General features: G+C 28.0%; 1 protein-coding gene across 1 annotated transcript; it reads left to right on the top strand.

Moving 5' to 3' along the window:
- Nucleotides 1–5,550: 5,550 nt before the first annotated feature.
- On the top strand, nucleotides 5,551–7,246 carry LOC123227368 (berberine bridge enzyme-like 8). The gene has a single exon (XM_044652141.1). The coding sequence runs from the start codon at nucleotides 5,555–5,557 to the stop codon at nucleotides 7,142–7,144; it is 1,590 nt and encodes a 529-aa protein (XP_044508076.1). The 5' UTR covers nucleotides 5,551–5,554; the 3' UTR covers nucleotides 7,145–7,246.
- The last annotated feature ends 7,217 nt before the right edge of the window (nucleotides 7,247–14,463 follow it).

Genomic DNA, 14,463 nt, shown 5'->3' on the forward strand with positions numbered 1-14,463 from the left:
AATGAAGACCTCATTTTTGTCTTTGGACGAAGATGATTTATCTTTATCTAGCGTCTTCGTTCTTTGACGAAGACAACGCCACCATAAAGTGTTGGAAGAAGGACGGTCGGAAGGAGGACATGTTAGAGAGGAAGAGATGTTGTTTGGAGATCACTAGAGAAGTCATTTCATCATTGAAAAAATTGAACCTAAAAAATTAAAAACCCTAGGGGGAAAATGTTGTTTTTGAAAACTTGGGTTAGGGGGAAATTGTTAGTTTTTAGGGTTTATGAGAAAAAAATGAAATCAAATTTAAGTTTATTTTTAATATTAAATATAAAATGATAATTTTGCCCTTAAAATTAATAGACTTAACTATCTATGGGTAGGTAAATAGGATTTTTCAAGTTAATGAGGGGAAACTTAAGAAAATAATATACTTTGGGTGGGAATAAGTCCTATGGCCTTATATCAATATTAACCATTATTCAAAAATTGTTTAAAGATATAATATTGAAAAACTAGATGGTCTGAGATCTATTAACACCTCCAGTGTCAAACGTAGACTATCTAATTTATACCCAAATATGGTCGAGATGATCGTGTATGAAGAATTGGGTTAAAGTTGATTTTAAATTACAGAATTAGATAGCAAAAGATATCTTTGAAGAATTCACAAATTTGGACGTTGAGGGCAAATAAATAAATAGTATGGTACATATATTTTATTTATGTTTGTAATTATATAATATATAAATTTATTTATTTATACTATGTTATAATATTTTTCATTATGTAATAACGGTATTCCTCCGTCATAAGTGAGAAATTATAAATAAAATATTTGAGGTACTGTCCTTGGTTTTAATAATTAAAAAATAATTTGTATTTAAATTTTTTAATTAATTTTTTTTAAAAAATTTGTTTAACCAACTCGATTAAGACCTAACCCGACCTTGTATATATAGGGTCTATAACGCTTATATGTACTATATATTTCAAAAGATAATGTAAATAAGATATGTCTTGAAGTGCTAATATTATATACATGATTCAAAGGTTGTGCAAATAATGGATAAAAAAATAGTATATCGTTTATTTCTATCTTTTATTGTTTAGGGGATGTAAAGATTTGCTTGCATTTATATTGATAATGGAGATGTTATGGATATACATTTAAAGATTTTTGGTTCTACGATTTATTTGTGAAATAGATTGTTGTTTCGTGTAATTGTGTAGGTGTTATTGTGATTAAAAAGGATTAGAATCAAACAATAGAAAAATTGAACATGAATTGTGTAGGTGTCATACATGATGGAAGTCGAAGCTATTTAATGGATTCCTTTTTATTTTCGGTGGAATGAAATGATTGACATTTTCTATATTGAACAATTGACGACACAAACATCTTCCATCCATTTTTATATAAATTAATTGATAAATTAATATGAGATGAGAGTCAAATCAAACTCGAGAACCTCTTAGAGTTCAACATATATAATTAATTGATAACGTCTGTAGTTTTGTTTATAGATAAAAGCTCACACATTTTTTACTATTGGTTACATCAATAGCCGAATTTTTTATAATATTTTAAAAATAAAATAAAATTATACGAAGAAACGATAATTTATTTATATAAATTAAAGTAATATTTTATAATTTAGTATTATGAATTTTTTTATTTCAAAATTATTAAATCAAATACTATCATAGATTATATATATGAATATGATTGTACAATTGATTTGTATTTATTTTTCAATAATAGTTTAAAATAAAATAAAAATCATACTTAATTTATTTATATAAATTGGGATGATATTTTATAATTGAATAATAAATTATTTATTTTATCTTTTATTATAGAATTATCACTATTAGATATTATAATGTGAATATGATTATATAATTAATTTATATATATAATATTACATTTTAAATTAATATGAATATACTAAAAACATGATACATCTCATATAGAAGAAATACTAATTCATGCTTATCTCAAAAAGTGGTGACCTTTCATATTTGTACGTAAAGTTGGAAATTAGCAATTCGTGCTTATCAAAAAGTGGTGAGACTTTTTATGTTTGTATATAAAGTTGAAATTGGTCCTTTGCGTATGTTTTTATCATATTTGACTTATATTAAAACCATCGTAAAGTTGGAAATTCAATGCATATGGCTTGGCTTTTGACACACGGAAGATTTTATCCAAACGCTCACTGATTTTAGGACATGGTTTCATAAAATCAAGTGTTTAGTAGCAAATAATATTTAAAAACCAATTACGTAAAAGCAAAATTACGATCTCACGTGGAACCGCTCTAAAAATATTATATTCATTATTATTATTTCCATAGAATCATATCTTATAATTTTGGATGTTGATAGGGTTTTTACTATTAATATAATATATCTTATTTTATAGAATAATATTATTTGTATCTAATTTTAAATATTGACTTCAAATAGTTGAAGTCAGATGAAATATTGTTAGATTATAAATTAATAATTATAATAAGTTACACATGCACTAATATATAATGTTATAATTAATAACTTAACACAAACTGAAAAATAAAATAAAACATATTTAAAATGTATAATTTTTTCAATATTTAAAGATTAGTGTTTTTTTAACACATGCACTAATAATTGGTGTCTCTTCCTCCTCTTTCTCGACTCGCTCATTTTTCTATTACCTTCTCTTCTGTTTTTTGCTTTCAGTCATTTCTTCTCAGTAAATGCCAATCCATCTCTTTATCTTCTTTCGCCCATTTATTTCTTTTCAATTCAAGTAAATTGAAGATCACAAGAAGAGAAGGATGATCGATCGGAAAATGAATGAAGGAGAAGGGTGTTTGGTGGTGTTGAAGTTATTAGAGGAGAAGGATAGTTGACAGTAATGTCATTTGTGAAAATGATGTTTTTATTAAATTTTTTAAATATTTGACAAATAATTATTAAATTTGTTGGTTATCAATAGTATAATTTCGCAGTTGAAATTACAAGCTTATTTAGGTTTTTTGTTATGATATTTTGTTATTTTATCTTTACAATGACTCATATAAAAAGACAATAAGCAAACTATTAGTATTAATTTAAAATAAAATAATTTTATTTTGATAAAATATCAGTTCATGTATAATTTTGTAACAAATTATGTTATTCCTCAAAATTTGATAAAGTGTATTGTTTCGTAATAAATCATTTGTTTTATGTGGTATTTTAACACAATTTTACTTATTATGTAGTTTGAGTTAATAAATGAACTTAAAAATATTTCAATGCAGTTTTGGATTAAAAAATTTTGGAACAATTTTATTTTAAATCAGGTTAACGTTTAAGGTCTTCAATACGAAATCTGAATTGATATAATATAAATATGACTCAATAATATGAATTATCAAATCTATTATATATCAACTGTACTAAACAAGATATTATGTTTTATTTGTAACTTTCAATAATAAAAATAATATTAATTATTTTATAGAATTAAATTTGATTCAAATTAAATTTGAATAAGCTATAATTTGAAAATAGTTTAAATTCGAAAGAGTAAATTCTAAAGTAAGCTCTAGATTGATGAATTAAAATTCAAATTGGATTTAAAAATAATATAATATTTGATTCGATCTTAATCAACTCAGAGCTTACATGAATCACCTGAAACTTGATTTGATTATAAAAATAAATGTAATCGTTGACTTTAACTTGATTTGTTGATCAAATCCAATACTACTATGGCATGTTGCAAAATGTCAAAGACTAATAAAATACGGCTCTTTGTACTTTTTAGACATATTCATTAGACTTTTCTTGGTCAATTTGGGAGGAGATGACTTGCTTCGTCTTCCAATTATCTTTTTTGATAACAATATTATTATTAAAATTCCAAATCAATCAACTATATGGTAAAATTATGAGTATTTTAAATTAATAATTAAATTAAACTTAATTATATAATAATATATTATATGAGTATTTAATTAATACTCAAAACTTAATATATATAATAGGCTTGACAATTCATGTTATTAGATATGTTTGTATTGTGTCAGTTTATATTTCAGATTGAAGACCTTACACCTTAACCCGAACTAAAACAAAATCGTATCAAAATTTTTTAATCTTAAATTAAACCCAAATATTTGCGGATTGACATGACTTGATCCAAAGTATGTAAAAAGTGAAATCATATCAAAACATAATATATAACAATATAATTTATTACGAAACAATATATTTGATCAAATGTCAAAGAATCACTTGATTTATTACAAAATAACACAAAAATATATTTTGACACAAAATAAAATTTCGTTAAAACAAAATTGTACTATTTTAAGTTAATACTAATAATTTGCTTATTGTCTTTTTATATAATTCAATACTCAAATAAGTTTACAATCACAACTTCAAAATAATGTAGTTGATAATTAATGAAATTAATAACGGTTTGTCAAATATTTAAAAAATTTAATTTTTATTTTATATGATGAATGTGATTTTCATAAATATTAAAATCATTAATAAATATATGAATATGATACAGTAAATATAATAAGTTTAATTTAGTGGTATCTATAACAAACTAACCAAAAAAAAAAACTACAAATAGTTTTAGAAAATCCATTAAAAAGAGTTATTAAATTAGAATGAATATCTATAATAGAAGATGATAAAATTTTGACAAAAGACCTAAGACTATCTCTTTTAAGTAGATCTCCAAGATTTATCAAAAAGTAATAAACATCTACTTAACCTATATAATGTTTCAAGAAGCAATGAATGAGTGATTTAGTGTTTAGTGATGTAATATCAATTTATTTATTTATTCAAATTAGATAATATAGATTATGTATTAAAACTATTTCTGTCAAATAAAAAAATAAATAATATTAGAAATTTTTTCATGATATCATATTATGCAATAATTTGTTGAAAATATTCTGGTTAGTTCGAATTAATTTGAGTTAGCTTCATGTTAATCCAAACTCGATCCAATTTTTTCAGAGTCAACCCTAACCTGATTTGAGCTATTTTTTGTGTAAAAAAAATGAAAACCCTAACCTAATTTTTTTTTTTATTGTGTCATATTAGAGTAACATCTTGTGTCAAATTTGCCAACTCTAACACAGCATTTCTCATAACTCTAGGATATATTTGGTTTGAATAATATTTTTTTACAAAAATGAAAGATTACCATACTAGAAGATTAATGTATAAATTATTATTATATATAATAAAAATTAATAATATAAATAATTATTATATTTAATTGGATATAATAAAATAATACTAAAAATATAATTATTTGAAATATTCTTATATTAATTGTTTTGTTAACTCAAAATAAATATATTTTTATACTAATTTTATTTTAAAAAATTAATAAATAATTATTAAAATTATAATTAATTTTTTAATTTTTTAATATATAACGTGAATGTGCTAATAAGATTTATTCACAGTCAAACCAAAAGAAAAGCAATACATGAACCGTACGCTGCCTATATATACAAGACAAGAACCCCATGAATACAACACACATGCAGAATCCACAATGAAAAATTTTACAAATACTCCGAAACTTTCATTGTTTTCGATAGTTCTCATTCTATTTTCATCTTTTTCATGGCGAGCAACTTCTGATTCTGTCCATGAAAACTTCCTCCATTGTCTTTTCAACCATTCTCAGCCTTCCCATCCAATCTCCCCCGCCATTTTCATCCCACAAAATACCTCCTTTTCCTCCGTATTGCAATCCTACATCCGGAATCTCCGTTTCAATTCAACTTCAACTCCCAAACCTTTCCTTATCATCACTGCATTGCATGAATCCCACGTCCAGGTTGCGGTTATTTGCGCCCGGAAACATGGCCTCCAGATGAAAATCAGAAGCGGCGGCCATGACTACGAGGGCTTATCTTATGTCTCCCAAGTCCCTTTCTTCGTCCTTGACATGTTTAATCTTCGCGCCGTTGATGTTGACATTGAAAACAACACTTCCTGGGTTCAGGCGGGGGCGATTCTTGGAGAAGTTTATTATAAAATTGCGGAGAAAAGTAAAACTCATGGCTTCCCGGCCGGGGTTTGTCCCACAGTGGGTGTTGGTGGACACATGAGCGGCGGAGGATATGGCAACATGATGAGAAAATACGGGCTCACTGTCGATAATATCGTCGATGCAAGGCTTGTTGATGCTAATGGGAGGCTTCTGGATAGAAAATCCATGGGGGAAGATCTCTTTTGGGCTATCAGAGGAGGAGGAGGAGCCAGTTTCGGAGCCATTATTGCTTATAAAATCAATCTTGTTCCAGTTCCAGAAACAGTGACCTCGTTTCTGGTTAGAAGAACTTTAGAATCACACAATCTAACTGAGATTGTGGATCAGTGGCAACATGTCGCGTACAAACTTCCTGAAGAGCTCTTCGTCCGACTCACATTAGACGTGGTTAATAAGACTGTGAGGGGGAACTTCTGGGGTTTTTATCTCGGTGGCTCTGAGAAACTTCTTTCAATCATGGACAAGAGCTTTTCTCAACTGGGGTTAACTCAGTCTGACTGCGTCCAATCGAGCTGGCTTGAATCAGTTGTTTTCTGGGGAGGTTTTCCCTCCGGAACATCGACAAACGTTTTACTAAATCGTGCGCCGTCGCTTAGTTTCCTGAAGAGAAAGTCGGATTATGTGAGGAAGCCGATTCCTAAAGACGGCCTGGAAGGAATATGGAAGAAAATGATTGAACTAGAGACGCCAATGCTGACATTCAATCCTTACGGGGGTCGAATGGAGGAGATTGCCGCGACGGCGACGCCATTTCCGCATAGAGCTGGAAACTTATGGAAGATTCAGTACTTAGTGGACTGGAATGAATCGGGGACTGAGGCGGCAAACTTTTATTTGGGGTTGATTCGAGAGCTTTATAATCACATGACTCCATTTGTGTCCAAGAATCCGAGGCAGGCGTTTCTGAATTATAGAGATATTGATTTGGGGATCAATCACAATGGAAATGGGAGCTACTTGGAAGGAAGAGTTTATGGAATCAAGTATTTCAAGGGTAATTTCGAGCGGTTGGTGAAGATTAAGACTAAGGTTGATCCTGATAACTTCTTCAGGAATGAACAAAGCATTCCAGTTCTTCCACACTAGTTTAATATTAATTATTCCAGGTATAATATGAATATCCATAAAATCACGTGCACTCAAGATTGAAGAATTCAATTATATATTTAAGTTAATATTATTATTCAATCGTATGACAACAGATTATATAAATATTTAATTGAGTATCCAAATTATTAAATTATTGTAATGTTTTAATGGCTGTAAAATTAAACGCACGCTAGTGCTTGCTATCTTGTTGAAATCTAATAAATAAATAAAGTTGTTTTTTTATTATATGAGTTTCCAAGTATTAATGAGAATATGTGTCACCATACATCAATAAGAATAACTTTGAAGCATTGTGCTATAGTCCAGCAAAATTATTCATACAACTCTGCATGGCGTTGTAAGATCAATGATATTCCAGCAAAATTATGTAGTGGCAGTACAAGACTCAGATTTCCAATGTTGATACGTAATTAACGTTTGAATTTAGTAAGGATATAGCATTTGAATGATCAAAAACATGAGGCTAATATTAATTTGTTTTCACATCTGCAGCAACCTTAGATAATATCCAATGTTTGCTGTTTTCCCCTTCTACGTATGACAAATATTGAATAATGTTGGCAATTATATGTGTACGGTTCGTTCAGCCTTTTCTGCATGCTCTTAATCCAACCAACATTAAATTGTAAAGACGACGAAATTTCAACAATAACTGGTTTTAAATTGTTGGATGATTATCTCTGTATATATTTTCAACAATAACTAGTTGAAAATATTAAACAGTGACATCTAAAATTCTATTTAGATTTTTATCTTTGAAATTGTGACCATTTGCCTTTTTAAAATACATAATTTTCTCTTTTTTTAAAGGTATATAAAAAGGGAACAACAAACCCTCAATAGAGGAAATTTGAGAACAACTTAAGCACGTCTTTTTAAAAGAGGACTGTACAATAAGACAAAGTCAAACAAAACCTAGCCAAGCTTGCAAGCATCAATGAGGAGATTAAGATTTCTTCTCAGATAGAGTTTAAGAGAAGAATTATTAATTTCATAATAACTAAATTTTGAAAATACAAATAAAAGCGAGCAGACTTAATTAACAGTAAAGTAGTTGTAAAGAAAAAGAGTGTCAATCTTGAGACATACTACAGGAATAGGCCGCCCAAGCAATTCTAGAATACATAATTTTCTCTTATTTGTCACATTTACTTATTTATTCTTCTTCATTATTTTATTTTCCTATTACTGTTTCTGCATCTTCTTCTCCTCAATTTTTTAATAAATGTCAATCTTTTACTTATTTTTCTTTTTATCCAACTTTTTTTCTTGTTGCTATCTCTTTTCTCATTTTTCTCTTATTCATTTCTTTTTACTAAATATCATTCTTTCTCTTTTTGTTTTTTCTCCTACTCAATTTTTTTAAATAAATATTGATCTCTTTTTAAGTTTCTTTCTTTCACTTATTTTTATCCATTATCCCATCTTAGGAAAGGCCTAGGTCCACCCTTAACTCCAATTTTTTTTTGAAAATTTTAATGAAGACCGACCCTTATGTGTTTCATTAGGCCACCCTTTTAACTAAGTTTTTCTTTTTCAAAGCATAAGCAAGCCCAAAAACTCAATTTCCAAACCCTAACCCATTCACCAAATCCCATTCTTCCAATTCTGTCGCTTCCAAGAATTCTTAGGCCCAATTTGCAATCCCATTCTTCACTAAGTCTCCCTCATTACTCATTTGATAAGTGGCTGCTCTATTGTTCCTAGTTACAGCTTCCAAATAATTTTTTTTTAATTTTTATATAACAATTTTATGTTGGAGCATCTTGAACGGTTCAGTGTTTTTGGAATTAATGAGGAAATGTTGGCCATAATTGTAGTTTTTGTACCTATGAATTCTGATGAAATTTCACCGGTTGATTGTCCTTTATTATTAATAGGATTTTGTGAATGGAATGCTTTTGTATTGGATGTTTTTTCTTGCTGTGAACGAATATACATGAACCTTAATAAGAGTGCAACTGGACAGCTTATTGAAAGGAGCACGTGGTTCTTGGCATATTGATTTGGCACTTAATATAATGATGAATGAGGATATGAATAACTGTGAATAATATAATTGTCTATGGACTTTTTGTTAAGGTGTAGCTCAATGAAACACCATGAGCTGCAGTTTAAAGTTCTAACACACTCAAACTCAGCATTTGTTATAGCACAAATGCTACCCTAAAATATTTACATCTGATTGTTTTTTTGTCTGGGTTAGGCTTGTTAATTTCTTGAGATTTTGTAAAAATTAAAGAGGTCAAATAGAGATGTGACCTGGGAGTTACTAAATTTTGCATTTTGTTGTCTCTCCGGTAAATTAAATTTTGATAGTGAGGGATTCAAGGAAACTTGATTGCTGCAATTGAGATTAGAGATGGCAATTTATGCCCAACTTTAGGGGTCTCGACCCTAACAGAGAGGAGATTCCCAGATAAAAACGGGGAAAGGGTGGGGATGGGGATGGGGATGGAGATGAAAAAAATCTCCGCAATCAAGGACGGGTAGGGGACGAGGATACATATATCCCTGCCCCTCCCCTCCCCACCCCACCCCCTAAATCTAATATAATAATTTCTAGTATATTTTAATTAGTTTAATATTTTTAATTACAAATTCGTTAGTATTTCCTATGAAAGTTGCTTTTAAATTAATTTTGCTTTTAAAATTGATTATTGCAGGTTAATTTTTAAAATGCTGCTTTGCATCAACATGAAGAATTAATGATGATATCAATATGAAGAGCTACTAATGAAGAGATTGATTATTGCATATTGTTAAATTTTATGAAAACTTTGTATTTGAACTAAAATAACAATGAATATTTTGTAGCTCTTTTAGCAAGTGATATTTTGAAAAAATATGATTTATTAAAATATAGGAAGAAATTAAAATTTTATATTTACGGGTATGGGGAGGGGATTTTTCCCCGCGGGGACGAGGAGGGGATTTTCCTTCACGGGGACGGGACGAAGATTCTTTGTTATCCCCGTAATGGAGATAGGCCGGGGACGAGGATTGATATCCCCTCCCCGCCCCTCCCTGTTGCCATCCCTAATTGAGATATGAGAATTGACATTTATATTTTCTATTGAAATTGAATAATGCAAATCCCTCTTTTTGTTCTTAACTTCGGTGTAACTAGTTATTAATTTCTTAGATATATTTTGATATTTTGGGTTTAATATATTCATCATTTTTTTTATAGATTTAATATTAGATTGAGTGTTACTCTAAGGTAAAATATATGTTGATTAGTGAACAATGATAGAGAGTGGAGGGCCCCCCTTAGCGAAAATTTTGGTTCTACCTTTGATTTCCTCTTCCTTTTTCTCCCACTCATTTATTTTCAATAAATTTTGATCTAGCTGATTCTTCTATTCAAGTAAATATAAATCAAAGGTTATTGTCAGATTGTCCTAGAAAATTGAAAAGTGAAAAAGTGGTGGTGAAGAAGATAGAAGCAGAAGGATGATCAATGGTAAAAATGAATGAAGGAGAAGGATGACTACTCTTGTTGGTGGTGAAGATTTCTATAGGAGAAGTATGGCTGAAAGTGGTGTTGCTAGTGAAGATGACGAGAGGAGAGAGAGGATGACTAATAATTAGTGGTGAAGATAACAAGAGGAGAAAAAGATGGTTAATGGTGGTGTTAAATGTTGGTGAATGAAGAAAGGAGAAAAATGATAACCGACAATTAATGGTAAAGAATTGAACATGACAAAAGAAAAAATGATTAAATAAGAAAAATTATTTTTTTTAGAAAAAGGGAAAATAATAAATTATAATTATTAGAGGATACATTGGTAAATTAAATATTAGTGGATAATAAATTGATTAGTTAAATTTCAATTGTTCAATATGGGTATTTTTATGAATTTTTTAAAATTGAAGACTTATTAATAATTGAAATTTGTATTAAAGAAACATCTTATATAAGTATTTCTTGTATATAAGATTGTCTCAATATCTTATTTATTAATACGGTGATATCACCTAATAAGTTAAGAACAATGTTATGTGTATATATTTTATATACACAATTTAGATATACAAATAATGTGTTATTATATGAATGAATATTATTTTATTTTTAATTAAAAAACAATCTAACTCTATAATGACACGTTATCTATATATTTAAATTATGTATCAATAATGTATATGCATAGTTTTTTGATAAATTAAATTTTAATTTTTAAAATCATTTATCATGGTTGTAATTACTGAATATAAATTTTAATTTTGATGACAAATTGAATGAAAGATAGAATTTAACATTATTCAAATGTTATTGTATTATTAGAAAATTTTATCATTACATTAAAATGATATAAAGAGACTATTTATATAAACATTTTTTTAAATTTAGGATTAATATTACATATACAAATAAATTATACAAGCTTTTGGATATACCCAAATGTGTTTGCATCTGATTAGATGATTGTGAAGTAAGAGAAAAAAACAATCATATTACTCAGTCACAAAGTGCTACCTCAATTTGTACACAAAAATATGTATAATTTGTTTATTCGTATAGTTTTATTCTTAAATTTAGATGTCACATAATTATTGTGTCATTGAGCAATGCAGTGTGTATTTGTAATAAATAGTAATTTGAATCTTAATGAAGATGTACTACCATGTGATTAGTCTTATAATGAATACTTAATCACGATGACATGTCATAATTAATACTCAAATTATTACTTATTATAAGTATACATAGTTTTATTATATGTCAATCATACTAATAGGAAATTTGTGATTTTGTCTATAACTTTCATTAATAATAATATTGACTATTGTGTGACGAACCCAAAAATAAATCTTAGTGGGGTCAATATTATAATAATATAAATATGTTTTAAATTAAAACAAACACAAACATTTGTATTAATAAAATATTCATGAACTAATACATTTATAATTTTTTTTTATGTGATTTCATCTTTTGAAAATATTGTATAATGTCTTTATTATTAGTAGTATCAAACATATCTTTTTCTGTATATACAACTAAACTATCATTCAACTATTGATCATTTATTTTATTTTGCAAATGATTTTTCATAAATTTCATTGCTGAAAAAATTCTTTTTACACTAGCAGTGACAACCGGTAAAATCAATGCTAATTTCATTAACAAAAAAAACTAATAAAAACACTTTATCCTTCTTAGTTTCAACCATCACTCTTGCAAGATCTTCAGTCCCATAAATTTGACATTAGAGTGTATATTCAAAATGTAAACATCAAATTGAGAATCAAGTGCAATGTGTTATAAGTCAAAAAAATCTTCAAAATAAAATTTAGTAAGACACATTAATTTTTTATTATTAAAAGCAACCCAATTTTCATTTAGACATAAACATGTCAAACAAATAAACAACTTCATTTTTACTTTATTAAAACAATTCAACTCTTGAAGTTATGTATTTATGACTGTATAAAATAAATCAATGCGATAATTATTAGCATTTGTGATACCTTGAATCTTGTGTTGCAATTGCTCTTGGATAAAAAATTTGTCATCCATATTTGGAACATTAATGTCATGATTAACACAAAAAGAATAGACTTTGTTAAGTAAAGTCTCCCATCTACTATCTCTTATTACTTGTAAAACTTAGTTCCATGCTTCAATTAAATTCATAGCATTTACAATATCTTGGTCTTTTCTTTGTGCTGTTTGAAAAAGTTCATTTGTAAAGCCAAGTATATCCTTCATCATAAATAGACTAAACACAAAGTAAAATGATTGCATCAATTTCAGTATATTTTTTTGCTTAGAATCTTTGCTCAAAATTTGTCCCATCTTTTGCCACAGTTTTAAGAACATTGATAACATATGAAAATAACAAAGTTATGCTTATTAATGAACCATAATGCAAGCCCCAACGAGTATTATCAACACGTTTCAAATTTGTCTTTTGATTAAGACCTCTTCCATTTGAAAGTTCACCATTAGAAAAAGGCTTCAACAACTTTATAAGCTTGCTTATGTCTAAAAATATCACAAGGTTTTGATAAAGCACCAATAATATTAATTATAATTGCTACGATATTAAAAAGATCATTAACATCATCTTGGTTCTTTGCTAAAGCTACAAAAGCCAACTAGAGTTGATGGGCAAAACAATGAATATAATAAGCACATCTACTATGCTTCAAGACTAATGTCTTTAAACCATTGAATTCTCTTGCATATTACTAGCTCTATCATAACTTTGTCCTCAAACTTTAGAAAAATTCTCTTGCCTAGGAAAAAAATTGTTAAGTGTTGTCTTGAATGAGAGAGCTATAGTACTGGTAACATGTTCAACACCTAGAAAAAGCTCCATAAGAAGCTCATTCTTGTTAACATAACATAAGACAATAGTCATTTGTTTCTTTGTAGAGTTATCTTGAGATTCATCAATCAATATAGAGAATAAATAATCTCCTAAATCTCTAAAGATAGCACTTAGAATGACTTTTTAAATTGTTTGAGATTATCAAGATAATTCTTGAAAGCAACAACACAGACATCTTCATTATGATTGGTAAGAAATTGTTGAAGCTCAAGAAAATTCTCCTAATTGTTTGAATTGTCGGATTTATCATGATCATAAAATGCTAGTGCTTGTTTTAGAAGAAAACAAACACAATCAACTATAGCATTTAAACTAGTTCGATACTCAGTTCATCATTTAAAAAATGTCTGAATATGTTGTTACTGATTCAATAATAATTCACACATTCTTCGAGCTTAGTTATGAGAAATATTAGCACTTCCAAAGTGAACATTCAATTTTTCCTTCTTCTTTTTTTTTCAATTTGAAATCCTTTGGCCAACCAAGTGATCACCACCTTCTTTATCGCCAATGTCTGGCTTAAAAAGATGAAACAACAAATTGCCTTGAAAATCTGCCAAAATCTCTAAAAAGAAACTAGTGATCTTTAGGTTGATAAGAACCTCTTTTCACATATAATCTTCTTATTTGATCTCGAATAAGAGGATCATAATCTGAAATTCGTGGTCATAAACCTGGATCTATAGGATGATCTTACAAATTGACATCTACTTTTTTATTTGAATCATCAAAATTATCCTTTTGTTTAGACAATGAGATCATTGTTGACTTTTTTCTGAAAAATCTTTCCTTACTATTTCAAAATAATAATATATTATAACTTGATTATGAAAATGCAATAAAAACATATTATAAATAAAACAAAAAATTTATTTGTCCTAATGAAACAATAAAATAAAACTCAAATTAAATTGAAATTCACACGAACAAAAACACAAACACTTTAAGCAC

The sequence above is a fragment of the Mangifera indica genome, chromosome 10 (genome assembly GCF_011075055.1).
Source record: "Mangifera indica cultivar Alphonso chromosome 10, CATAS_Mindica_2.1, whole genome shotgun sequence".
Taxonomy (NCBI): domain Eukaryota; kingdom Viridiplantae; phylum Streptophyta; class Magnoliopsida; order Sapindales; family Anacardiaceae; genus Mangifera; species Mangifera indica.